The sequence below is a fragment of the Poeciliopsis prolifica genome, unplaced genomic scaffold, assembly GCF_027474105.1.
Source record: "Poeciliopsis prolifica strain line A6 unplaced genomic scaffold, Auburn_PproV2 SCAFFOLD012, whole genome shotgun sequence".
Classification (NCBI taxonomy): Eukaryota; Metazoa; Chordata; class Actinopteri; order Cyprinodontiformes; family Poeciliidae; genus Poeciliopsis; species Poeciliopsis prolifica.
The window spans coordinates 922,434-948,285 of record NW_026562387.1 but is presented as its reverse complement, the minus strand read 5'-3'; the positions used below and the strand labels follow the sequence as shown (position 1 = coordinate 948,285).

At 36.8% G+C, this 25,852-nt stretch overlaps 1 protein-coding gene across 1 annotated transcript in view; it reads left to right on the top strand.

Moving 5' to 3' along the window:
• si:dkey-225n22.4 (collagen alpha-1(XXI) chain) overlaps nucleotides 1-25,852 on the top strand; it is a 52,849-nt gene that overhangs the window by 11,822 nt on the left and 15,175 nt on the right. Inside the window, exons 5-20 of the mRNA XM_055037142.1 lie at nucleotides 601-717; nucleotides 801-987; nucleotides 1,762-1,927; nucleotides 2,006-2,228; nucleotides 5,147-5,320; nucleotides 6,179-6,256; nucleotides 6,360-6,371; nucleotides 8,255-8,350; nucleotides 9,290-9,343; nucleotides 9,458-9,511; nucleotides 10,839-10,892; nucleotides 10,970-11,023; nucleotides 12,415-12,468; nucleotides 13,502-13,555; nucleotides 22,712-22,765; nucleotides 25,730-25,774. Of these exons, the coding sequence (XP_054893117.1) occupies nucleotides 601-717; nucleotides 801-987; nucleotides 1,762-1,927; nucleotides 2,006-2,228; nucleotides 5,147-5,320; nucleotides 6,179-6,256; nucleotides 6,360-6,371; nucleotides 8,255-8,350; nucleotides 9,290-9,343; nucleotides 9,458-9,511; nucleotides 10,839-10,892; nucleotides 10,970-11,023; nucleotides 12,415-12,468; nucleotides 13,502-13,555; nucleotides 22,712-22,765; nucleotides 25,730-25,774 (1,476 nt within the window). The remainder of the gene's footprint in view (nucleotides 1-600; nucleotides 718-800; nucleotides 988-1,761; nucleotides 1,928-2,005; nucleotides 2,229-5,146; nucleotides 5,321-6,178; nucleotides 6,257-6,359; nucleotides 6,372-8,254; nucleotides 8,351-9,289; nucleotides 9,344-9,457; nucleotides 9,512-10,838; nucleotides 10,893-10,969; nucleotides 11,024-12,414; nucleotides 12,469-13,501; nucleotides 13,556-22,711; nucleotides 22,766-25,729; nucleotides 25,775-25,852) is intronic.

Genomic DNA, 25,852 nt, shown 5'->3' with positions numbered 1-25,852 from the left:
GACAAACCAACTCAAGGTGGTACGTAAGTTTTTACAATGTTTGAGATTTAAACATCTTACAGTAAGGTGTGTATTTGTATATAGTCTATATTCTACAACAGACAGATAATTACTTTGAATAATGATTTGGGAATACTGTACTGTTTGATAACTAGGATCAATTTGAAATTATTTTTCTGCGATGTACCTTCTAATGTGAATTGGCACTATATAAATAAACTGAGCTGCATTTAAGCTGAATGTAAATTGCACACAGATGGAGCCAGACCACTAATGAAATGACTTTTTGAGGATAATGGCACTATTCTTTTAATGTATGGGTATCAGAATTAAACGCATCCCACACATTTAATATTTTTATACACAAAAACTGAAAACCACAAATGATCTCAATGCCATATCAACTTTATGCACCATTTTTTTCTTATTGTATTACATAAAATGTTAGTATTTTAGTAATATAAACTGGTTGTACAGTAAAGTTGTAATGAAAAAGTTCAGGTGGAACTGGATTGTAAACATATTTCTGATCTTTTTTTGTTTTTGCATTTTATTGGTAATCTAAGTTGCTTTAACAGTATTTTCTGATTGTTTCTGCAGACTGGCAGGGCCATCAAGTTTGCAGTGGATCATGTGTTCTCTGCCTCCCAGAGGGTCAACCAGGTCAAGAACCGTATAGCTGTAGTTGTCACAGATGGAAAATCTCAGGATGATGTGGTAAATGCAGTTCTACCTCATTTTATGGACGTATTAAATGACTTGGAGAATTATCTTCATCGTTTTTACATTTTCTCCCTCAGGTGGATGCCAGCACGGAGGCTCGAGCTCAGGGTATTACAGTGTTTGCAGTGGGAGTCGGCAGTGAGATCACCACCTCAGAACTGATTTCCATTGCCAATAACCCATCATCTACATATGTCCTGTACGCCCAAGATTACACCAACATCGACCGGATCCGAGACTCAATGGAGCAGAAACTATGTGAAGGTCAGCAAATTAAGTTATTTGAAGTGCATTGCTTTATTAGTAGTATGTTATTGATCTTTTGGATATTTCAGATGTGTAACAGTTAAGGGCATTTTTTTCAAGCAGCATCAAAATTTCAGTGTACTCTGTGTGTTACTTTCTTTAATATTTTTCCTCTGTTAAAGGAACACTCTCTTGTCAAGATGACAATCCAGAATTTAAAAAAAAATGTAATACCCATTTCAGGGCAGTAGGTGGCAATAATGTTAAAATATAACTGTCAAACATCTATTAAATATAAAATTAAATATAAAAAAATAATTAGAAGCCAAATTTAACTTGTTTAGTATTCAATATCATTTAGCAACAAATGTTGCTCAATGTCTAATGCCAACAAGATGAGGAAACTTTGCACAAGGCCAGGTAAAGAATACTTCTTATTTCAATTACGAGAACAAAGCTTTACAACAGTAAAGTCAAAATACTATGCTTACAATAATATTTTGTCCAAGATATTATTTATTCAATTTGTCTATTTAGTTCTAAATTAAACCAAACTGTGGTGAACAGCCAGACCCTTCAGTGAAATGTTAAGAAAGCAAATTTGACAAGTTTAAGTTGCATGTTTTTATTCTACTCTCGGCAACAACTAAGTTATTATTGTAGAAATGATGAGAACTCTACTCTTGTCATGCCAACTAGCTAGCACATACCAGCTTGCCATTCAAAAAGACAACATGCTTGTGGATGTAACTATTTCTATTTTTTCCACTTATGAATAACCTGTCTCTTCAGAATCGGTTTGTCCCACAAGGATCCCAGTGGCGTCTCGTGATGAGAAGGGCTTTGAGCTGATGTTGGGCATGAACATTCATAAGAAGGCCAAGAAGATTTCTGGCTCCCTTGCTTCAGAGGCAGCCTACGCTCTCACTTCCTCCACAGACATTACAGAGAATACCAGGTATCAAGTCGTCTAAATCACCTTTTTATTTAATTAATTATGTAACAGTTTCATTATCTTTAACCCATTTCTCCATAGAGAAATTTTCCCGGAAGGTCTTCCGCCTTCGTACGTATTTGTGGCCACTCTACGTCTGAAGGGGAACTCTAGCCAGTCGATCTTTGACCTTTGGCGGGTTTTGTCCAAGAATAAGGAAATCCAGGCTGCGGTGACACTCAACGGAAAAGATCAGTCTGTCATCTTCACCACCACCAGTGTGACAGAAGCAGAGCAAAAAGCCATCTTTAAAAAAGGCTTCAAGGTATGTGAAAAGAGTGTATTACATGAGCACTTTGCATTAAGTCAGGAAGAATGGATGGATATGAATGTTATTATGAAAACAGTAATCTGTATTTAAATAACTTGGTTGTAGATTCTCCAGATGTTGCAGAGACCATAAATTGTTTGAACAAACAGAGTGATAGTCTGAGCAGATGGTTCTTATGGAGATGTTCACAATTAATTTTTTCCAAGTTAACGTCATGTCTTTAAAGACTGAAATAAATATTTTCTAATGAAATCCACAACATCTAGTTCACTTCTTACTCTCCATTGCTAAATGTTATGATTCCAACCATTCACTGTTGTCCTCAGGCCTAAATGAACCTTTGATAATGAGCTTTTGAGCTTTTATTATTTGTTAACAATAATATTTTAATCATTTAATATTTATTTAACCAGACGACAATCAAGAATTAATAATCTAAACAATTATTTATGTTATTTTGAACATTGTTCAAACGCAATATTTGTCCTTTTCAGAGCCAGATTCACCAGGATGTGGGCCCCTGAACAGGGGCCAGTTTTGGTGCTCTATTCTCTAAGAAAAATATATTTTACTAATGCAAATTACAAAACATTAGTTGGTATTGCTGTACATAAGGTATGAAGTGATGGATGATAATTTGAATTCTTCTCCAAGCCAATAACTCCATATTGTTCCCAAAGAAACTGACTATAACTTCATCACTTCCAAGTACTTGAACATTGCTTATATTCACAAAATATTAATATAATCATTTTGAGTCTTACATAAAGTACATTGTTTAGAAAACATATATTCATTTAAAAAAAATCAGTTTTTATCTTCAAGTACTAAAAATACATCCAAATTGTACCATTCTTGCTGGATCCTGATCGATTTTATTGCAAAAATCCAATGATTGTCTTTCTGACTTCCAACATTTTTTAAAGAGAAAATGTATGAGCAAGTCTAATAAGGAGGTCTACGAGCTGCCTGCACAACATCAGATGTTCGAAATCTTCAGAAAAATCACTTCCAGCTGTGCTCAATTTGTTTGGGGAGTTAAACACCATCCCTTGGACAAAACCTTGGAAGTTTTATCAGCTCCAAAACATTTTAAGCTCCTGAGAGGGGAGAGAAACACCACGCACTATACAGCCAAAAAATTTTGTTTGTTTTCCCTCACACATACAAACATAAGTGACATCCCATTATTGATACCTCTTCTCATCGCAGCTGTAACAGCTCCCACCTTTCCGGTGAGGTTTTCCACAAAGTTTTTACAGGTGTGTCGACAGGAAGTTTTGGGAATTCTTCCAGAAACAGTAAGACACTGATGTTGGTCAGAAAGACCTGGTGGCTTGCAGTCTCTACTCTAATTTACTCCAAAGGTGGTGTATCTTGTTGATGACAGAAACTGATGAAAGTCTGTTGGTGTGTTGAAACATTACAGTGGTAGTGCCCAAAGTTGGTCCTGGGAGAGAACTTAGTTCTTTCCCTGGTTTAGCACACCTGGATCCAGTGATGGCTCATTAGAAGACCAAAGAAGATCATTGACATGCTGAAAAGGTTACACAGTTGCTGTGATTAATATCTGGTAGCCTGGGTGGATTTTGGCCCTCCTTCGAGGCGAAGCTCCTCCACCGAGCTGCAATTTCCAAGCTCCTATACTCAGCTTCTTCAGACTAGCTAACAGCAATTAGCAAACACCTGATGGAACTGCACGTCTGCTGAGTTCACTATAGGAGCTAGATAGAGTGATGCTAATAAAAACATTGCTATTGGGTTAATGGAGGAGCCATGTTGTGATGACTTGCTGTATACAGGAGTTTCTTAAAGCAACAGAGGTCCAATTTCAGAGCGTTAGATTACACAGTCGAATTTCTTTCAAGTCATGTTTAATATATATGGCATTTCTGTAACTGAAGGTATATATACACTTGATTGTCCTATAGAATTACACTGTGTGACTGGAAAACACAAAATACTGCCCCTTTAAATCTCAAGACGTAGAACAAGAGACAAATTCACAAAGTACTAAAGGTGTTTGTCTAAAACGGCGGTGCAGAAGCTAATGTTCTGCTCTGCTGTCCAAAAAAACATGTTTTGTCAGAAAGCGGTTTTTACAAAGTTCAATCTTCCTTCCTTGTACCTGCTGTAAACACCTCACTGCTGCAACTTCCAGAGAGGTAAAAATAGCAGTTATTTACACATGGTGCGTTGTTATTTTCAATCCTCCGTTGAACCAGTCAAGATGGGATGTGACAGCAGCCGGGAAGATGCTTAAAGAAAATGTTTCGTCTTCTGGACCACTTCCGCAGTGGAAAGACGTCTGCGGCTGTGCAGCAGTTGGAGTGTGACTGTGTTTGTGAAAGGCCTACTGGAGGTTGATTTTTCCAACCCAACACTCCTACACCTCAGAGTGAGGTGAGGGACAGGGTGGCACTCCTACGCTGTTTATATTTGCTCATGTTGGATCTAATTTTGTTTTTGTGAGACACAATGGGGAAGTCTGTCATTAGTCACTGTGGAAATGGTGGCTTCCAATCCAAGAGAAACAACAGAGACTGTGTTTCTTCCTTCCTCTCTGTGTTTTAAAAATGTTTTGTGATGGAAAAAGGAAGAACTTTTTCGCTCCTAATGGCTCACTATTTGCGGATCATTTTGGGAATACATGTTTATGGATTTGTGAGCAAAATTACATGAGATGAAACCCATGTGCGCACATGTAAGACAGCCAACAGACGGACAGCCAACGGAAGGCTGAGTGAAAGAAAAATGAACACAAACCAAAGTGTTTCCACATTTGACTTTGTTAATGAGCAGATGGTCGCAGAAAGCTGTGTTTCAGCTGCTTGGTTTATACACCTTTAATGTGCCATTACGGATAATCTTGAAATAATGGCGGCATTGGTCTGACTCCTATTCTTTCACAGACGCTGTATGATGGGAAATGGCATCAGCTGAAGATTCTGGTGAGCCCTCAGCATGTCATCAGTTTCCTTGACGACGAACTGATCCAAGAGATCACGCTGCATCCTGTGGAGCCCATTTACATCAACGGAAAGACGCAGATTGCTAAGAAGCGGGGATCACAGGTCTCTGTGCAGGTATGTGACAAATTCTTATTAACGTTAAATCCTAGTGAACGTGGGCCCTTCCTGTTGGCCCTCTGCTGGACTTTGTGTGGACCCCAACTGTTTCAAATTTGTATCAAAAGTGATTTTACCCATCCACCCTAGCTTCTTCAAGAAGACAGAGAGTTGTAAACAGGGTCAAAATATTTCTGACATCATTTTCTTATTTTCAGTATTCCTCATTTTACAATCAAACTTTTATAGTAAGTAGAACATTTGACAAAATATTTTTACTGAAAATAAACTTGTTTTTAGAGGAAAAAAAAATTCTCAAACTTGGCAGTTTGAAAGAAATGACCCAAATTCTATTTGGGTCACTTCCTTGTTATTAATACAGTGCTAAATCCTTCATACGTTTTGGATTTCCAATAAAAAAACAACACAATTTTCTACCAATAAAACTTTTGACTGATTTTGGCCCACTTGACAAAAAGTTCACAGAGACTTTATGAGCTGTTGTATTTATGATTTGGGTTTTGTGTGGTTTTCATTCCCGTTTTATTTATTGTTTTTGGTTGTTGTGTTGCATCCTGAATATTTAGTTCCTGTGTTAAGTTTTCTTTAAAATGTTTAAGTTTGTTGGTGTCTGAGAGGCTGGTCTTACAGTATTGCAAAATTATCAATATTTTACTTGAAAATGATCTCAAAACAACAATGCTATTGTTTATTTCTCGGACTATTTAATGTCCTGCAACATCTGTTATTGTGACAGGCCTAAGCATGTATCATTTTTATTTGTCTTTTCTATTAAGCAGTACTTTGAGTTTGTCTGTCCAGTCAATTGGCTCGGTCTGGTTTTGTCTGAGTGTTTCTCCTGCTCTGCTGTTCCAGGTGGAGATCCAGAAGTTGCGTCTGTACTGTGATCCTGACCAGAGCGAGAGAGAAACTGCTTGTGAAATCTACTCTGTGGTGAGCTGCTTGCCATTTTCATCCCTCAAATATCTGAAAGTTGCCTACAGGAAGTTTGAATATATAAAATGTGTGTGCTTTTCTCTTTTTCTTTTATCCTCAGGATGATGAGAGGGTAAGACAGATTTTTTTTTCCTTTCTTCATGAATTTTAATTGGGCTTTTCTTCATAACTAAGCACCACTAAGACTTGGATGTCGCTACAGTGACATCACTTATTACCTCATTGCCAACAAACCAATAAGTGTTATTGGTTTGTTGACTTCTGTTCTGAAGCCTCAAATTTCCATTTTGGTCATTTAAGTCTTGGTTTCTGCATATATTATTTGGAAAAATATGAGGTAGAGTAAAGAACAAATTTTCTGTTTGACCCAATATATTCATATAAATGTATTACAGGACTGCTTTTAATAGAATCACATAACAGAAGTAGACTGTGCTTAACTTCTCGAACAGCTTTGCAGGTCAGGGCTGATGTTTATGTAATCAAAGGAGACTTAGCAGCACAAAACTGGAGTGACGTACGTCTTGCTGGAGGCATTGATACTTTTTAAATGAATACTAAGAAGGCTTTATGATAAAATTTGTCCATTGCATAAATCACAAGGAAAAGTGAGAGCAAGTAAAAATGAAAATCTACTATGTTTCTGTGCATCACAGTTGCTGTGGATACTTTCTGTTACAACCACAAATAGTCAATTGTGTTTTTGTGGTCAGAACATTAGAATTCAGTAATTTGAACAGGTAAAAAAGGTCAAAGAGAGGTCAAAGTAAAAATCTATTTTTTGAAGTTCTCATCGCGTTATAATGTCATCCTGTCACATAAAACATACCTGGTCTCGTCTCTCATGCATGTTTGAGAAACCATCCAGCCATGCTAAACCCCTTGGTTTAGCTCTGTTTTTGAGACGAAGCTGCTCCTCTGAGCTGCAGTTTCCAAGCTGCAGTATTTATTTAGTACTTAATTTCAGAAAATGAGAACGGGTCAAAAAAAAAAAAAAAAGATGCAGTGCTTTTGGACGCCAAATAATGCAAAGACAATAAGGTCATATTTATTTAGAAACAACAATAATAATGTTTGAACTCAGGAAGAGATCAAAAATCAATATTTTCTGAACTAAATGGCACAATTGTTACATTGATGTATAGACAAAAAGAACACAAAGAAAGTCAACTGTTAAAAAAATTAATAAAGTCTTGTCCTGTTTGTGTGCAGCAGGATCTTTATCATTTCCAAAGCTCTATAACATTTCTATAACTTAAGGTAACATATATGCTTAATTGTGTCATAAAATGACATTATGTGAGTGGAATACAGATAATGCTGCCCCTTCAAATATCAAATTGCAAATCAAGAGTCAAATTCACAAAGTAAAAAAAACAGAAAAAAAGTTACTGAAAATAAGTAGAAGATACTTATTGTTATATAAATTTGATATTTATATATTAAGTATTTATATCTTAAATATAAATTAAACAATTATATTTTATATTATATATAGAATATTTGTATTTTAAAATTTAATTAAATTTAATATAATTAGACAAAACAAAAAGGAGAATTATCACAATCATTTGGAGCAGGAAAAAAAAACATAGCCAGAAACCATGGGAAGATAATCAATAGTTTAATTTAAACTTTTTCCAATTCTTCTGATGATGCTTTATGTACAGCAAAGTGAAGGTATAAGATTTTTCTACACCTTGTGTTCTTGTCATTAGCAGGAATGTTTATCTATTTCTGTGCTAGTTTTGTGGGGTTTTTTTTCTTTTTTGACTTGCATATAAAACAGTTTAAACAAATGAACAAAAAATAAAATGAATCCTACTATAATTGTGGGAAAAGGTGAGTGTGCTGCCTTTAAATCTAGGATTATCACTCTACAGAACACCATTGAAAGTGTAAAGACCAAAATGCGTATTTACACATGCAAAATATGATGATTGAAAACTTCCATCAAATTTCTAACAAAGACATTTGTCTGAACGTTTCCTCCAGTGTCCGCTGAATCGAACAGCCACCGTGGAGCAAGAAGAAGAAGACTGCAACTGTGCCCTCGGCCCACCGGGGCAGCGTGGCCCACCGGGACGCATGGTAATACGCAAACAAATACAGAGGCGCTTGATGAATGACCCCACATTTACCCTTCTAACGAAATCAAATGGGTGTGTGCGTGTGTACAGGCTGTATAAACAAAGAAATCAGGCTCTGACAGTGCTGTTTCTTTTCCACATTTTTGATTAAACAATTATAGTCTCCCCACATCTTATAGCATATATGGTGAATACTAATTTCCTGTTGAGTGCTGTATGAAAACGGGCAGAAAAAACAACCCCAAACCCCCCCTCAGCACGAAAACCAGGAAATGGGGAAATGTACAATGGCTGTTGATGTGGCTTTAGTGCATAATGCAACAAAAATAAAACTAAACATATCAAGGCGATCTTTTGTTTTCCACTAATGATCTGTGATGAGGTTCGGTTGTAATGAGTCTCTTCTGATGATTCTTTGTTCATTCAGTGAAAATGAGAGTGGCCCAAGCAGATGCCTCACACTTATATGTATGTACCTTTTTCAAACTAACACCAAGAAAAAGGCGGTTAAGTTTTCTCAGTTTTTATTTTCACTGTTTAATGCATAAATCAAAAAATAATGACATGCTATGAAAGCCTGTCTGATTTTGATCTGGCAATGACAGATTGTGCTATAACATCTATATTTAACTATATTGATAAATATGTATTTTCCATTATAGGGTTTCTTTACTGAACACATGATTGATTGCTTTAGCATGAAAACACCAAGAAAGAAAATCATGTAATACTAATTATAGAGAAGAATATTTACCCCAAGCTTAATGTCAATGAATTCACATAAAATGTTGTTAGACCAACATACTATACAACAACAGCAAATAACTGACTGACAGGCAAATGATAGGTGCCTAAAGGCAAGCTGATAGCATAGCTGACAAAATGAATCTTTGGTCGATGAGTATTTCTGCCAATCACGTGATATTTTTTAATGCTACAGGGTTTCAGAGGTGAAAAAGGGAGGGAAGGACCACCAGGACCTGATGGTAAGCCTGTAAGTGCTGATCACTTTCGTCACAATTGTTTTCCTCAGGTTCCTCCCTCCATTCTGCAGGACACATATCGAATGAATGTGATGAAAATTCTATCAACTTGTTTTTGTTCTAAGGGTAAAGAAGGTAAACCTGGTGATGTCGGCCCTCCTGGATTTCCAGGGACAAAAGTAATGCTATTCTACTTTATGTTTATGAGTTAACATACTAATCTGTATCTAAATTTGCTATAAGTCATAGCTAATAAAATAATCAAAAATGAATGTATATTGCCCTGATCAATGTATGTTGATGTAATCTGTTGACTTTAATTACAAAGATTAGTACAGGTTCAGTGACATTCCAAATTGTGATGTGTCTTCATAGGACTGATGCTGAAGAAATGTTTGGTTGCTTCACTGTTACCATAAAATCCTCATCATTATTGTAAATTACTGAACAAGTTACAGTAATTATCCAAAATTGTTCCCACGTTAGCAAAACAATAGCAATGATAAAGGTGTGCTAAACATATAAGTTTTAAACCACTGCTTGTCATCAGCTAACTAAGGTGTTATGCTAAAGCTAGCTTGTTGCAAGTGTATCTTAGCAAACAAACTAATTTAGCCAGGATAAGATTAATGAATTTATGTTCACAGGAGTGAAAGATCCTCAACTAACTTAGCAGCTCCAACATGAAGGTCTCATGTGTGTATTATTAGAAAAATAACAGACATTATGCTAATTCATAAATTAGCATATTGATTGTTAATCCCTATTCTCTCGTTTTGTCTTTGCTTATGGAAACTGAACTCTATATTGACTGAACTCTTAAAACAGCTGCTTTCTTTCCCAAATTGAAATGTTTTTATTATTAGAATACCAAAAAAAATGTGGAATGAAAACGTCCCATTTTGGCTGAGTTTGTAAACGCCGTAACTTTGACCCTTTTATACTGTTTGGCATAAGTCTATTTCTTTTGCGCTTAAAACTGTTGTTGCACCATCAAAAACACATAGAAAAACATAATAATCGAAACATTTCTGGAAAAAGCTGCCAAAGTATATTTCTTAACTCGTCTACAGTCAAAAAGCTCTAAAGTGAAACAGGGGCCTACTTATGATTTTTAAAATACTGTACAATGTTGAATAATAAACCATCTGACAACAGAAGTACCTTTTTGTTGGATAGCTAGTCATATTCTGATGAACCAAATTCTTTACTGATGCTGTATTCTGATTTTTTTAATCATATTTGTTGCCGTGCAAATTTGACAAAAAACCTGAGTTAAAGCAAAAATTAACATTTTATGAATATATTTTGCATATTAAGAGGACATATTTGGTAAACCAAACTTCTTGATCAGGCAAACTGACTTGTGGTGTCTTGGCTTACATTTGAAAAAGTTGTATTTGTCTATGCATACATATGTATGTGCATACAAACATACACCACCACTAGTGTGGCACCTGTCTGACTGAAGTTTCTGGTCTGAATGATTGTCCGTCTAATGGGCAGGGTGAAAAAGGCCCCCAAGGACTAAGAGGAGAGCCTGGTGTTAAAGGTAACAAGGTAAGTACATGACACTGATTTTTTTTCTTGTTGTTGAATCTGTTGTGAAACAGTGCTTTGTTTCACTTTGTGCCCAGGGAGACCAAGGGGAACCAGGTCTAATTGGAGGACCTGGACCAAAAGGACCACAGGTGAGACTGGAAGAGTGAGGAAAATGTTTTATAGAATGTCTTTCTGCTTTTGTAACACTTTTAAAGCAAGCTGAACTTTTCTTGGTCTTGTCTTTATTTCTGCCTTTAATGATTTTTGCCTTTCAAAAAGTTACTAAACATACCTAGGTATTGTAGTTACGTTTTCACTGTTTACCCTTATAACTGTATTAATTCAAATTTAAAGATTTATTTTCTGACCAAAGCAAAGGACGCCTCTGTTTCACCACCAAGGACTTTGATAAGCTTCTCCAGAAAACCGAAGTGATAGAAGCAAAGATTCACAGACTTGAGGTTAATGTTGAGGTCAAGGCAGGATTGGAAATGAGACAACCCTACAGATGATTCGAAATAATGAAAGGACTGACAGACAATGACTCGGCACCATGACAACCCATCCTTTAGGTCTGAGGCAACCTTTACAGAACGAACCCTGCACTTAGGCTAAACAGCATGGCCACATCAGAGTCCAGATGTCCCCTCTTTGACCTCGGAACCGAGAACAAAACAAACAACAGGAGTTATCAAGGTGGATGTCCACTGAAAAACAGGTTTGCTGCAATTTAGCAGGAATTCAGCAGGGAAACCTCAACTTCAAACATCAACAAGAGGTTTGAGAATCCAGACAGGTTCCTCCTAAAATGAACCAGAAACCAGAAAATAATGGAATCGTAGATGTGAAGCAAAGAGGATAAAACGCTCTGCTTTCCCTATGACATTATGTTTGATATGTTAAGAATAGTGCCATCAATTATTAATGATCAGCCAACAATTGTGATATCGCCAAACAAAAATGTGAAATTCTGAAATCACCTGCTGAACACATCGGAAATCTCAAGTTGTTCTGCTACCTCAGTCAACTCTGTTGGCAAACCCAGAATGTTCTGGCAGCACCATCAACTCTTCACACTGGACGGATCCTGTCTGAGTAAATGTGGGTGGAAATTATTCACAACAAACAATTTCTGTGTTGTGAATCAGAAAAACTGCTCTGCCAAAAGCAAAACACACATCTAACACCAGCACATGTTTACTTTAGTCGATTGCTGCAGCGTTGTCTTCACAGGTCAATCAATCCTCTGAGTTATGTTCAGAGTTGCCTTTGATCAATAACAAATGTTCATTAGCATATTTCATGTCAATGATTTTGATGATAGCATTTGAGGACGTATGCTGATTTCTGCTTTAAAAACATTGTAGCTCATGTTCTAAAAGTTGCTGATTATTATGTATTAATATTACTAAAAGAAACAAAATTGACAGCATTTCAAAACTGTAAAACTTCACTAATTGGAAGATACATTTCATACAGATACTTCACCATAAAAGTCTGTTGGTGTCTGTATTTATTTATTTTTCTTCCTTTTGTCCAGGGACTTCCTGGAGAGAGAGGTGAACGAGGACCTGTAGGAGAAACTGGTCTTAAGGTGAGATTGAATGATTATTAAAAAAATGGAAGCTAAACTAAACTAAATTGCATTTTATGCAAAAAAAGAAGCAGTTTTAACTGGTAAGACTAAACTAATCTGACAAAGAAGCTGAACTGAAGCAGAAGCACTTTTAAGACACAAATGTACATAAATATTAAACTAATTTCAGTAAATGTGTTTAAGTAATGCAGTAGAAGAACACTGAAGAGGCAAAAACCCGATGTTAAAATTAACAAAAATAAAATAAATACTTCATTAAATCAATAGTTGTAACAATGTACCATGAAATAAATAAAAGACTAATTAAATGTCTTAAAATATATTTATTATGACATTTATTTATTAAAGGTCATTCAATCAAACTTAAAATTGTCAATGTAGATACTTAATTAGACGTGTGTTTAATTATTTCATGGTTCTCTTTTCTGTTTTTGCAGCATCAGCATGAAACAATTGCCTGTGTCAAACTCATCAAAGTTCTTGGGCGGGGCTTATACAGATCTGTTGAGCTCTACTATCTTGTAACGGACGACTTTCATAAACTTACAATTAGGAAACAACATAAAAGTAATTCAGACTCTTGATAAAGTCATGGGGAATCTTATGAAAATCTTACATAGTGCTGACAAATAATGTCAACACTATGCTCTAAAAAAAAATCAGGCCAAGTGGATTTCGTCAGGGATTTCGTCTATCTCTTGACTTTAGTGCCTGAAGTCAAGAGATAGAATTATTGTACGGTGATACTGCAGAAAAAAAGAACCATAAAATATGTCAATACATATTTCATTAATTATCTACATCTGTTATTACATTTTTGTATTTTAATCAGTTAATGGCACATTTAATAATTTAATTGCCTATTAAATAAATCATTTAAACATTTGATTAAATATATTTATTTGATGGTACATTTCATCATTAATTTATTGATGTATTGTTTTCAATTTTGTCTCTTTTAGCCCTCCATATGTCTAGCCTAGTTTCACAGAACTGGATGTATCTAACAGCGTTTTTGTTCTTCACCCAGGGGGAATCAGGACCACCAGGCATGAACGGAGCAGCAGGGCGAACAGGACAGAAGGTCAGTATAGAAAAGTTTGTCAAGATTGGACACAATATAGAGAGCACCATGTTTACTCTAGTGACTTGGATTATTTTGGCTTGCAATTCTTTTCACAAGACAACTCCAATTTAGTCAGACAATTAAATACCATACGTTACCTATTAAAAAAATAATAATTCAGAAGAAGTGTGAGATGCACAGATAAAACCTTAACAGATATGTGAATGTAGAGACACACTGCATGTTATAGTTTACAATTTTGTGCATGCGAAGAGGATTCTCAATGTTTATTTTGTAATTATTAATGAGTGATTGAACACAGCAGAGGTTGATTAGCTAACACATCTCAGTTGCATTTGTCATAATCAAGCTAGCATAAATGACCTATTTCCCTCTCCCTCGCTTTTTTTTTTCCCAATAAGAAAATTTTTTTTCCTGACCTTTTTCCTGACACTCTTGGACCTTGTTGTCTAGTTGCCATAATAACTACAAATAGTAGCAATGAACTGCTTCTCTCTTTCTTTTATATCACATGTACATTTAAGATTTAGAACTCCACGTCGCTAGCTGTCGTTGACAAGCAGATTTCTTAACCTCCATCAGGGAGCTGGAAGACGGGATCTTGCACAAGTTATGTCACGTTGTAACGCATCTCTACATCTTTAAACATTGTTTTGACAATTATGTAATTCGACCCAAAATTAGAACTCCTGCAAAAATAGTTTATCCTGCTAATTATCATATTTTTGTACTCTGGGATCTGGGGAAAATGAAATTTACCATTATCAGTAGCTAAACTCTTACAAGTTAACAATATTATTTTGTTAAAAAAAAACAAACAAACAAAAAAAAAAACAATAGAAGAACAGAACAACAGTGTCATCGTAAAAAAAAAAAAAAAAAAAAAATCGAGCTTGTCCCTTATTAATACCACATGATCAGAGTGAGACTGAACTATAGGTTACTTGAGAAGTCCTCCTGTGGTAACTTCACCCGAGCTAAATGAGAGAGCACAAGCACACATCTGCAAGCATGTGAGCACGCCCACCAAAAAACAAGCGTGTGATGCTATTTACAGTCCTCTCTGAACTCAACTTTCACTTAGTAATTTTAGATTCCTCCTGTTATCATGACAAACTATTTTCCCCAAGAATCTGGAAGTGTTCTGCTCCAGCAGCTGCGTTGATCTGTGTGTGAGTATGTTTGTATGGAGTGAAGTGAATATAGAATGACAAGTAATTGCTGCTAACTGTGAGTTAGAAAAAAACAACAACAAGGTACTTGGTATTTAATCTTTTTTTTTTTTTTTGAAACAAACATCACAAAGTTGCATTAAAATGTCCTACACTGTAAAAACACAAAATCTTATTTTTGGATACAAACTAAATGTATTTTTGGCTTAGTTTCTAGTGCAAATATGTAAGTACAATTGAAAAACTGAAACTACTTTTTCAGGAAGATGCAGTAGATTGTTTTTAGTCTATGACATAATATATGACATTATAATACTTATATTGTTGTGTGATCAACAACTGGTTGTTCATGCTGGTGGAAAAGACAAAGATGACAGGAAGTGGAGTGAGGAAGATGGCACAGCAGATTTTAAATGACTTATGTGATTTGAACTTATTCTGATCCAATGAGAACACCACATTTGTGAAATTGTGTTTTTTCTACATTAGCAGAACACAGACAAAGTTTTGCGCATATTTGTAATGGAAATGACTTCTCCTGCTTTCCCCAATCAGCGGCTAAACAGTCGGATTGCAATCACACGTCTCTCCTTCCAGCACAACAAACAACCCATATTCTCAGGAGGCTGTTTTTTCTGGGAATCTGGGTATTCTAATGACCCAAGGAAGTTTTTCTACACTCCCCAGTTAGCATAGAGTTAAATATTTGAAATAAGTAAGAGACATCTACAGTCCTGCTCATGCTGCAGTGCAGAAGTACAATTCTCACAGAGCCTGCAGGGAGTGAGCAGCCAGTGATAATAAGGCAACAAAATAAAGATCCACATGTGGACCAAATTAGCACGCGGTGTGGTCACCCGGGGAAACATCGCCGGCCTACCGTAAAAGATTTCTTCTCTGTCATCCGTGACAGCTGCATTGCATGTTAATGAGGCCTACAGTTAGATAAACGGTGCTAGGCTTCAGGCTGTCACTGTGGCCTCTAATCACTCTGCTGGTCCATTTTAGCATCCACACAATAAGGCAAATTTCCGGCGAACAAGAGAGTGACGTGGCAACGACCATTAAAGCATAACTTTGATGAATGATTGGGCCTGTTATTATCAGAGTTTACATTTGTGATTAGGAGAAGTTTAACTGGGGAGGTGTGAAGTTTGACGTGACAAAGATACCGTTTTGCATTTCTTCTCTATAATCAGGAAATGTATAATTGTCATCTGCGAGAACAGTAAGTGGTTTCAGTGTTTAAAATGAGAAACTTGCTTTTGAACCCCTGAATGATGACCTACTATCAAGAAAATTACCAACTTGTGCAGACAAACGATGGAAATCCAAAGGAAGCAAGTGAAAGTCAGTGTTTGCAATATGCAAGAGACTTCAGAGGTCACCTAAAAATAAAACTAAACTTAACTCTAAGCTGCTGTTAGACCACCACATTGTTGCATCTCGAAGAAGCAAAAAGGAGTTCTATAGGTTGTGTTTGGGGTTTGGCTTCACACCATAATCACCACTAATCTTTCTCATCCATCCATCCATTTTTTGTGCACCCTTGTCCCTAGCGGGGTCAGGATGGGTGCTGGTCACTGATATTCCTGTCTGATCCTTTTGGTCTTGATGCAGCATTTTGATCAAAATTCAGAATAAGTATTATGGAAGCATGAATCTAATTATTGATTAACCAAAAAAACTATTCCTTCACCAGGAAAGGAGGTTTTGGATTAATCAGTCAGAGAAAACTCACAATTTAATCAATTGTGGCTTTTATTTTTTACATTGCTGACGTGATCGAATCTGTGCTGTCTGTATGTCCTCAAATATGACCATATTTGAGGCTTGTGTCTCTGTTTAAGCCTTCTGCACAAACACAGAGCTTCTTCTGTAATGTTAAATGCAGCGTTCAGTATGTTTGTTAGAGGGAAACAACTGAATTAGAGTCTGTTTTCTTTTGAAGCGTCTCACCGCACTACACACATATAAAGCCCTGTGAGCGGCAGACCTCACAATTACAGAGCCCAGGCGCCCACCACCGCCCAATAAATGACAACAGGACATAAATCTCGGGATGTCTATAACAGGAGAACATAGAGAAGTCCAGAGAAGTTGGTGTGACGCTGTCCTTGTGCGAAAGCAGACTAATCCCCGTCCACGGTTACGTCCTCTTAAAAACTGGAGCATCATCACATCTGGGAGCTTAAGTTCTAAAAACAAATGTCAATAAAACAAAAATACAGACTTCTAAAAAAACACCGGGAACCACAATTAAATATTTTGTGTCTGGAACATTGTTTCAAAGCATGGATCGAGCAAGGCAGTAATTAATTTGCTACAAGCTCTAAGATATCACAGTCGAAGTCTGTAAATCGTTTCTTTCCTTAAATGAAGCTTGAACACAGCATGAGCCTGACGAGACAAGTTGGACACAACAATCAATGAAGAAAACAGGTCAACCCAAGGAACACAAAGTAGTGTGTCTGATTACAATTCCCACTATTTGTGCTTTATTGTTGCTAACTTGCTTCCAATAAAACAAAGCCTTGAAAAAGTGTTAATACCCTTTGACCATTTTGTCACATAACAACCACAAACACTATCTTAAGATTTTATGTGATAGAACAACAGGAAGTGGTGCGTGACATGATTTTGAAATGGTAGTGTGGGTTTATTTTCAGCCCAAATGTCAGAAAGGCAAACAAACGGTAAGGGCCAAGGACAAGGTACAGAAATAATAATAATAAAAAATCTGTTTAAATTTTGCACAAAATAGTTTACAAAAATCCATGGAAAAGCTAATTTTTTAAAAATCTGGAAGAAGGAAATTATGTCAACCAAGACAAACACATAAAACAGACCAAAGTGAATATATACACTAAGGTTAACCTACAAGAAATGAGCGGTAGGTAACATGAAGAAACAACTATGTCAAACACATGGAAATAATTCAAAACATTTCATTATAACTTCAACACAAACATTAAAACTAACATAATGGTCAAAAGGAAACTTTGACTTTCTTGATGCAATCCCTTCCTTTGTGGTTTTGGCTGTATGTTCATGGTTGTTCTAGTAGAACAGGGGTATTTAACTCCAGTCCTTGAGGGTCAGTGTCCTACAAATTTTAGATGGGCCGCTGTTCAAACAGTCCTGAATCAAAATAGTAAATGGACTGAACTTATACAGCGCTTTTCCAGTCATTTTGACCACTCAAAGCGCTTTACACTAGAGTCACATTCACCCATTCGCACACACATTCATACACCGATACGCAGACCGGTAGGCAATTTGAAGTTAAGTGCCTTGCCCAGAGGCACATCGACATATGGCAGGAGGAAGCTGGAATCGAAACTACAACCTTCCGATTGCAAGACGACAACACAGCCACAGTCACCCTTATGGCTTAATTACATCCTTAGTATTCAGTCATGTTCTCCATATTCCTGCTAATGCTCTGATTATTTCACTCTGTGTGAGTGGAAGCTGAGACACATCTAATTGTTGCAGGATATCAGTCCTAGAGTACAAGAGTTGGAGACCCCTGTGCACAAGTCTGAAGCCTTTTGGAGTCCATAACAGATTTTCTTCCAGGATTGCTTTGTATTTATCTCCCTCCGTCTTCCCAGTACCTCTGAAAAGCTTCCCAGTGCCCACAAAAAAGATCTCCTGATAGCATGGTCCTTCAACCACCAAGTTTCATCGTAGAGATTGTTACGGTCCAGCTTACAAATGCAAGCTTGACTTTTTCAGATTTGTACTACAATTTTGTAAACATTTTTAAAAGTCATTCACTTCAAAATCATGCTGTTGGTCTGCCATATAAAATCCTGATAATAGCGATAATAAACTTAGCTTTACATCTATGATTAGCACGTGTGAAGCTTTGCTGTGACTTTTCCTTCCAAGACAAATTTGTAGATAAACAGCCGGGGACAATTATGAATGACCAAGGGAACTAACCGGCCTGTGTTTGCAGGGAGAAGATGTTTTCTTGGAATGATGTTGTGTGATGGGGGTGAGCTGCTGTTCTTTAATGTCTGCGGGATCCAGTTGAACTGGTAGTGGAATCTGATAAGGCTTATTCCTGGCTTCCATGAAGTGGCTTTTCTGGGCACATATAGTTTGTAGGTGACCACGGGGCATAACCACAACATGATGCCAGGACAAAGCTTAGAAATCACCGAGGAGGATCTGGTGACTGTGACTTAGACATGTTGCAGGAGAGCTTTTGATTTTTTACCACATACAGATGCAAAATATACTCAATCCCTTGGATATTTTTCACTTTGTATTGCTTTTGCAACATTTCCTCTCCCAAAAACTTCTTTAATGTCACAATTAATAGAAGTGTTTATCATAATTAATTACTCCTGCTCTTATGTATCTTTAGCTGAATGCTTCGGGTCATTGTCTTGGTGGAAATGTTCTCTGAATCCGCATCTCTGCCAGATGGAAACAAACCATCTTCAAGGATTTCCCTGGATTTCTGTTAATTTGTTTTACCTTTAACTTTTACAAGCCTTCACAGATCTGATCAGTGTGCTTGTGGTGTTGTTCAGTGTCTGCCTAATATAGCATCTTGTCTAAGGACCACATAACTCCATTTTTGGCTTCATCAGGCCAAAGAACTTTCTTCTACTTAACCATGGAATCTCCCAAGTCTTTTAATAAATTGTAGTCTAGCCTTTATCTGAGTGTTCTTCAACAGTGGTTTTCTCATTGTCTCTCTCCCATAAAGATTTGACTGGCAAAGAACCAGGGCAACAGATGTAGTTTGCAGAATCTTTTCTATCTCAGCTATTGAAGCTTGGACCTCCTACAATGTAGTCATGGTGACTGGTGTCCTTTTTTTCTAGTCTCTTTCTTCACAATCAATCAATTTGTGGGTACCGCCTGATCTAGGCAGATGTACACATGGGCCATGTTGTTCTTGTTATTTCCTGATGATGATTTACCTGAACTCGGGGACCTTCTGGCCACGACCAGCAGGCAAGACAGGTGAGATGTCTTAGTGAAGGACATTACGACTGAGACAGATTGAGCAGGGATTAGAACCGGCAGCCTAACAGTTACAGGACTAACCCTTACCACCATTACCACTGTTTATCATGTAGAATTCAAGTTTGTGCTGAATCTGATGGAGAATCATAACTTTTACTTTCTACAACACTAACATACTAAGGTACTTGTATTGCCCTCTAATATTGTTCTGAAGGAGCGAGAGCAATGTTCATAATAATCTTGATTGTGGCAAAACTTCCCTTTTGCAACAAGCGTTTCTTCATTTCACCTTTACTGACTCAGGATGTGCAGATGATTCCCTTAATTTCATGTTTTAGGGTGTTTAAAATGGATAACTGGTTTTGACATCCCGGTAGGGAGAACGTGGTCCTAAGTTTTCAGTTTGGCGTTTCAGTTTGAAATAAATACAACTGATAATGACAATTTAATCAAATGAGAACAAACCAGTGTTTGTTCTCATTTGTTCTCTCTATGTCTCAAGTTTAACCTTGAGACATAGCAAATTAGAACTCAATGTCAATCCGATTGCAAGAACATTGAAGGAATCCAGAGGACATGTGACTTATAAATGAATTCCAAGCCTGTTGTTCCAGAATACATTTTACAGCTTGTTTTACATGGTCATTGCTAGTTCCAGTGAAATGCTGTGGTTCACTCTGGGACCATTTCAAATACCTCTTGTATCATAACAGTCAGTAAATATAGCTGAGCAGTGTAACTTGCTTTGAGCAGCTTTTGGGGTCTGACAGATTGCTGAGGAATTATTTGAATATGTTTGTTTGTGGTCTTTCGTTTTTTTTTGTTTTTGTTTTGTTTTTGCTTTTACAAGTGGCCTGCCCATCCACTCGCTTGCTGTGTGAGCTTTGACCACAGGCCTCACCATACAAGCTGTGCCCATGCTTCAGTAAAGACTGCTGCCAGGTCTCTACTCATGACATAACCAAGAGTGTAAGGAACCCAGAAAGTCCCTGAGATTTTCAGTACAGCCATGTGGTTTTGATTGATATTAAAACCTATGTCTGAACCAATGTTCAGACAGAAGCTTCTGGGTTCTGTGTGGATATGCGAAGCATGCCTTCTTTCCAGAATGAAACTGCAGCGTCATACGTGCTGCATTGAGATTACATGTGACAGACCATGTCTAAGAAGTGCTTGACTGTGAAGTGGGATGATATCATTCATGATTTGCATCAAATGAAATAGTGGCTAGATGAAAGCCACTGAAGATCAAATTATGAAGTACTCTCCTACGTCCAAAATGTTATTTCTGGCATAAAAACTAGACTGTACATCTTCTCCAACATGTAATTTCATCCCTCTGGGGACACTTATCAGTGAGACAAGGACAACATGGATGGAACTAAACACCAGATAATTCTATTAAAGGTTGGAAAAAGTTCAAGAATGCAGCAGAGGTTGATGATAAGATAGATACCTGCTGGTGCATGAGCACCTGCCCTTTTTCATCTGGGAAAAAAGTGCCCTTTTTATACAATGTATATTGTATTGCCCAAGACAACATTTCTGGACTTATAATCCTACATTTATATAGGTGTTTCACTTAACAAGGATATAGGATTTTATAACGTTTTATTTGGACACAGTTGATTTAACTCGTTTTGACAGCAACAGTCCAACGGCACAATATGGCACCAAAATCTTTTACTGTTTGCCACTAATGCCTCTCACTACTCAGCGACAAGGCGTCTGTAAGCTTGCCAGTTGTTTACGCATAAGGAACATTAATATCCCCACCTCACCAATAAAAATAAAATAAATCTTTGAAAATATCAGAACAGTTTACCATGAAGTACTTGTGGCGAGGAGGGAAAGGATGTTATTAACTTCCTCTGTAAAACTTCTTAAAGTGTCACAGTGACATAAAACAAGACCACATTTTGAGTAACAGCAGCACTTTCATTTATGTTCTGTGCCAGTGTGGAATCGAAAAAAGTTTAGGATTTCTCTTCTGATGCTTTCAGAATTGAAAGAGAAAAATAAGGAGGCTGATGTACAGCAGTAAATCCATGTCTCCTGTCTTGGTTCTGCTGGACCTGCATTCTACTTAACTGGATTAACAGATAAACAGATCTTAAAGAACAACAGCATGTAAAAACAATGAATTTACAACTGGATTGATTAATCTCAGCAGTACAAAAGGAAAATAAAATCAGCAGGTCACTGAAATGGTGTATCTATATTAGTCTCTCTTAAAAATAAAAGAAAATCAGTCAAGTAGCTTATCCAAGCTCACAGTAGTCTTTAAGTGATTGCACTGGCGTTTTAAAATCTCATTGACATCTTGTAGGGACATGGATGATTTTGGAGCTAATTCCATTACAGGTCTGGATTATGCTAGCTCCTCTTCACTCTGCGTTCCTACAACCAACCAGGGTAATGTAGCATTTATCTTCTAGGCTATGTTAGCTCTGGAACAAACTATCTACAAAGCTGAGGTGCACATAAGTTGTTGGTTTCTCTGAATATGGAGAGAAACAGTAAGTAACTGTTCACTGCTGCTTTCCCATCAATATCAAATTTAACTTTTATTTTTAAAGATCTTGTATGTTAGATCTTAACATTCTTTCTTCTGCTTCCTCTTTTGTTTTCAAACCATGCATTTTTGAATGGTGCTGTGAAAATGCAAACTCTGACAATTTTCTGTTTTTCTTTTATTGTTTTATCAATTCAACCTGCTGGGAAACACAGATGTACAGTGGCCCTTTGGGTAATTCTGGGATATTTACATTCCTTTGATTATCTCTGTGCAGATTATATTCTAAATAAACAAACAGGTTTCTGCTACAGAGAGCAGATAGGTAGAGGATTGTTGCCTACCAGATGTTAGACGTTGGAAGATATTAATAGGACATTAAAACATAAACAAACACACAAAAAATGTACAGTAAATCTAATACTACCATTGTTTTTGACGTGGAATGCACTGCCATGGTTCTTGTCTCCTCAGGGGGAGACGGGTGATGTTGGACCAGTTGGTGATGTTGGACCTAAAGGTGCCCTGGTGAGTTGACATAAATATTGCTTTTGTGAGTACATGTATGGTCATGGTCTTTATCACAAGGTCTTTATCTGGTTCCAACCTGATAGAACCATTGGAGCTCAACCCCAGACAAGCCTAATGCCACAAGAAAATTGCAGAGATGCTTTACACTGAAGTCAGACTTGTTTTGATGATACCAAATGTTTGCTGATTGGTGAACAGTGATTCAGACAAAGATACCCTACAGCTATGTGAAGAAGCCCTTGAACATTCACTGTTTTAAATTCTCAAGTTAAAACTCTGCCCTTTGAAACTGACGTACACACTGAGACTATAAATGTCCACGCTTTAAAATCTGAGTGGAAAACTCATCACAGTCACACCCCGCAACCACAACCGCGCTCTCAATTTATTGAAAACAGTTATGACTGAACATTCAAATACACACACAAAGCAACAAAAAGTTATTTTGTCATTGTCCTCTTTTGATTAGTCAAATCCCTACCATGCATTTTACATTGCTTGATCATTCTATTTTGTAGGTGAAGCCCACATTTACACACTTGTGGAAGCACACACTCCTCTGTACATACATACTGCTTGCGTGCTGAGCAGACTTAACTCTGAATGCAGTTAGTTTTATGGTTTCATACACTTTTACTGTACTATATAGTGTCTTATTGTCTTGTAACACAATCATCATAAAACTGTTTCTATTGTTTCTATGTTCATTGCATCAAGTTGAAGATTTACTGTTCTACTCAAAGACACGCAAACCCTGTTTGTAAAAGAAGACCCATATGTCTGTTTAAACAACAAAAAAGCCAGAGTCTATATAAAAAGCATAATATTAACAATTTAAGCATATATAGAATTTTCAAATACTTGAGATGCCCTCAAAAATAACTGTTCATTAGTAGTTCAACCTCCAAATATACATTAATATGCATTAATGCACACACTGGAATCCATTTTAACACTAACATCTAGAGTCTTCCTTATTTGCACACTTAGGGAGTAATTGTCTAATTAACAGTATGGAAATGCTAGCCTACTAGCATGCACCAAACTTGAAGCACTCACCTTCAGAAGGTGACCTTCTGAAGGCTCTTAATAATGGTTTTCCTTTATTTCTTAATGTCTCATACTAACAGTAGCTGTACACTGCTTTGGGATACTCTCAATAATGAGATATGTTCTAATAACACTAGTGTGTTAAAAAAGAAAACAGAACACCTGGAATTTGGTTACAAGCTGGACTTATTGGCTGTTAAAGTTGTAACCATCAGAAAGAAAAGCTCAATTCCTCCTTTGTTTTGATTAATTTAGTCTAATCATTCCTGCCATCTGCTGTCCTCACGGTGGAAGTATAATTTGGTTTTGATGAGCAGGTTGAGCTTCACATAGATCATTTATTCTCATCCATCCATCAGACTTAATGACAAAGTAGAAAGATACTGGTTGAACATGACAATAGTCACAATGGAGAGCCAAAAGCAGACAATGAGAAGCTGAAAATAAAATAAATCAACGAGAAATGCGAAAACACCAGTCTCCAACAGTAACCATTTAGTCTTTTTTGTTTTTTAAAGTGTTGTCAAGAGGATCCGAGAAGTTACTAAATATCAGGGAAAGAATTCCTATGCAGGCAGTGCGAAGATCATGTTCAGTTTTAGGTTTGTTTAGTGCCAGTGCTACTGCTTAATTCAAATTTGTTATCAAGATTTGCTCCTAAACTCTGAGGTACTTATTTACAATTTACCCCTTAGTTGTTAGGAAAATGTAAATGACAAACCGGTTCTTAATTATGTTCCTTTTTAACCTAGGAGGACAAACACAATGTTGGAAAATATGTTAACAACTAGATCAACTAATTTGAGAAAGTAAATTTTATTAAATGTTGTAGATTTAACTCAAATGTATTATTTCCACATATTTCTACTAAATTAAAACTGATGTAAAACATTACATCATTGTGTAATGTTCTGTCATCTATCTGTGTGGTTCAGTAACAGTAGTAATAAGGTGGTAGTAAACATGATAATCACAGACATATTGAAAATGATAGAGCACAGGTGATGTTTTAACGGCAGTCGTTCCAGAATTTATGATTGAACTCATATTGCCATGCAAAAACCTGTTGATTCCAAACACACTGCTGAGGATCATCTTTCACGCTCCACATTCAAGTAATGAAAATGTGTTAAAGAACATGTTAAAACCTGGCACTAAAGCATGTTTTCAAAGTTGTTTTCAGCAGGCAGGCCTTGGGACTTTGGCTTTTCGTTGGCTTCAAGATTTCTGTTTTTTCAACACGCTCAAAATCATCACCTTGACGTATGAAAAATACGCCTGGCCAAGCAGGAAAATGCAACCTATCACCTCCTATTTATACTTCCATAAACAGATTTGTTCCAATACAACTCCAATGTTTCAAAGATTATTTTTCAAAACTCCAAGAAAGCAAATAAAGTTACTCTTGCTGTTTTTGGAGTCAGTTGTCAAGATGTACTTTAAGAAGGAATTTGAAGAAATATCCAAACTCTTTCAGAATAACAGAAAATGTTAGGATGAACATGATGGAGACTGTGAAGAAATTCTTACTCTATCATTTTTTCCAAGTACTTCATAAAGCTACATCTAATGCTTACTATTCGTAAATATAAAGTGATATTTATCTAAACCAGGGGTGTCAAACTCCAGTCCTCGAGGGCCGCTGTCCTGCAGTTTTTCGATGTGCCACAGGTACAAAACACAGGAATGAAATGGCTTAATTATCTCCTCCTCGTGTAGACAAGCTCTCCAGAGCCTTGCTAATGACCTAATTATTCTATCCAGGTGTGGTGCACCAGAGGCACGTCTAAAAGTTGCAGGACACCAGCCCTCGAGGACTGGATGTTGACACCCCTGATCTAAATCCTTCTCCAACTTGGCTGAACAGGAAGTACATTTCATTTCAACTTTTTGTTCTTCTGTCATCCACAGGGTCCCATCGGACCTCCTGGTGAAAAGGGCCCACAGGGACCTCCGGTAATGTCTGAACTGACTTATGCTGGCATTCTTGCAGGTTTAAAGTCCGTAACACTTTCCCTATGCTTCTGAATCCAT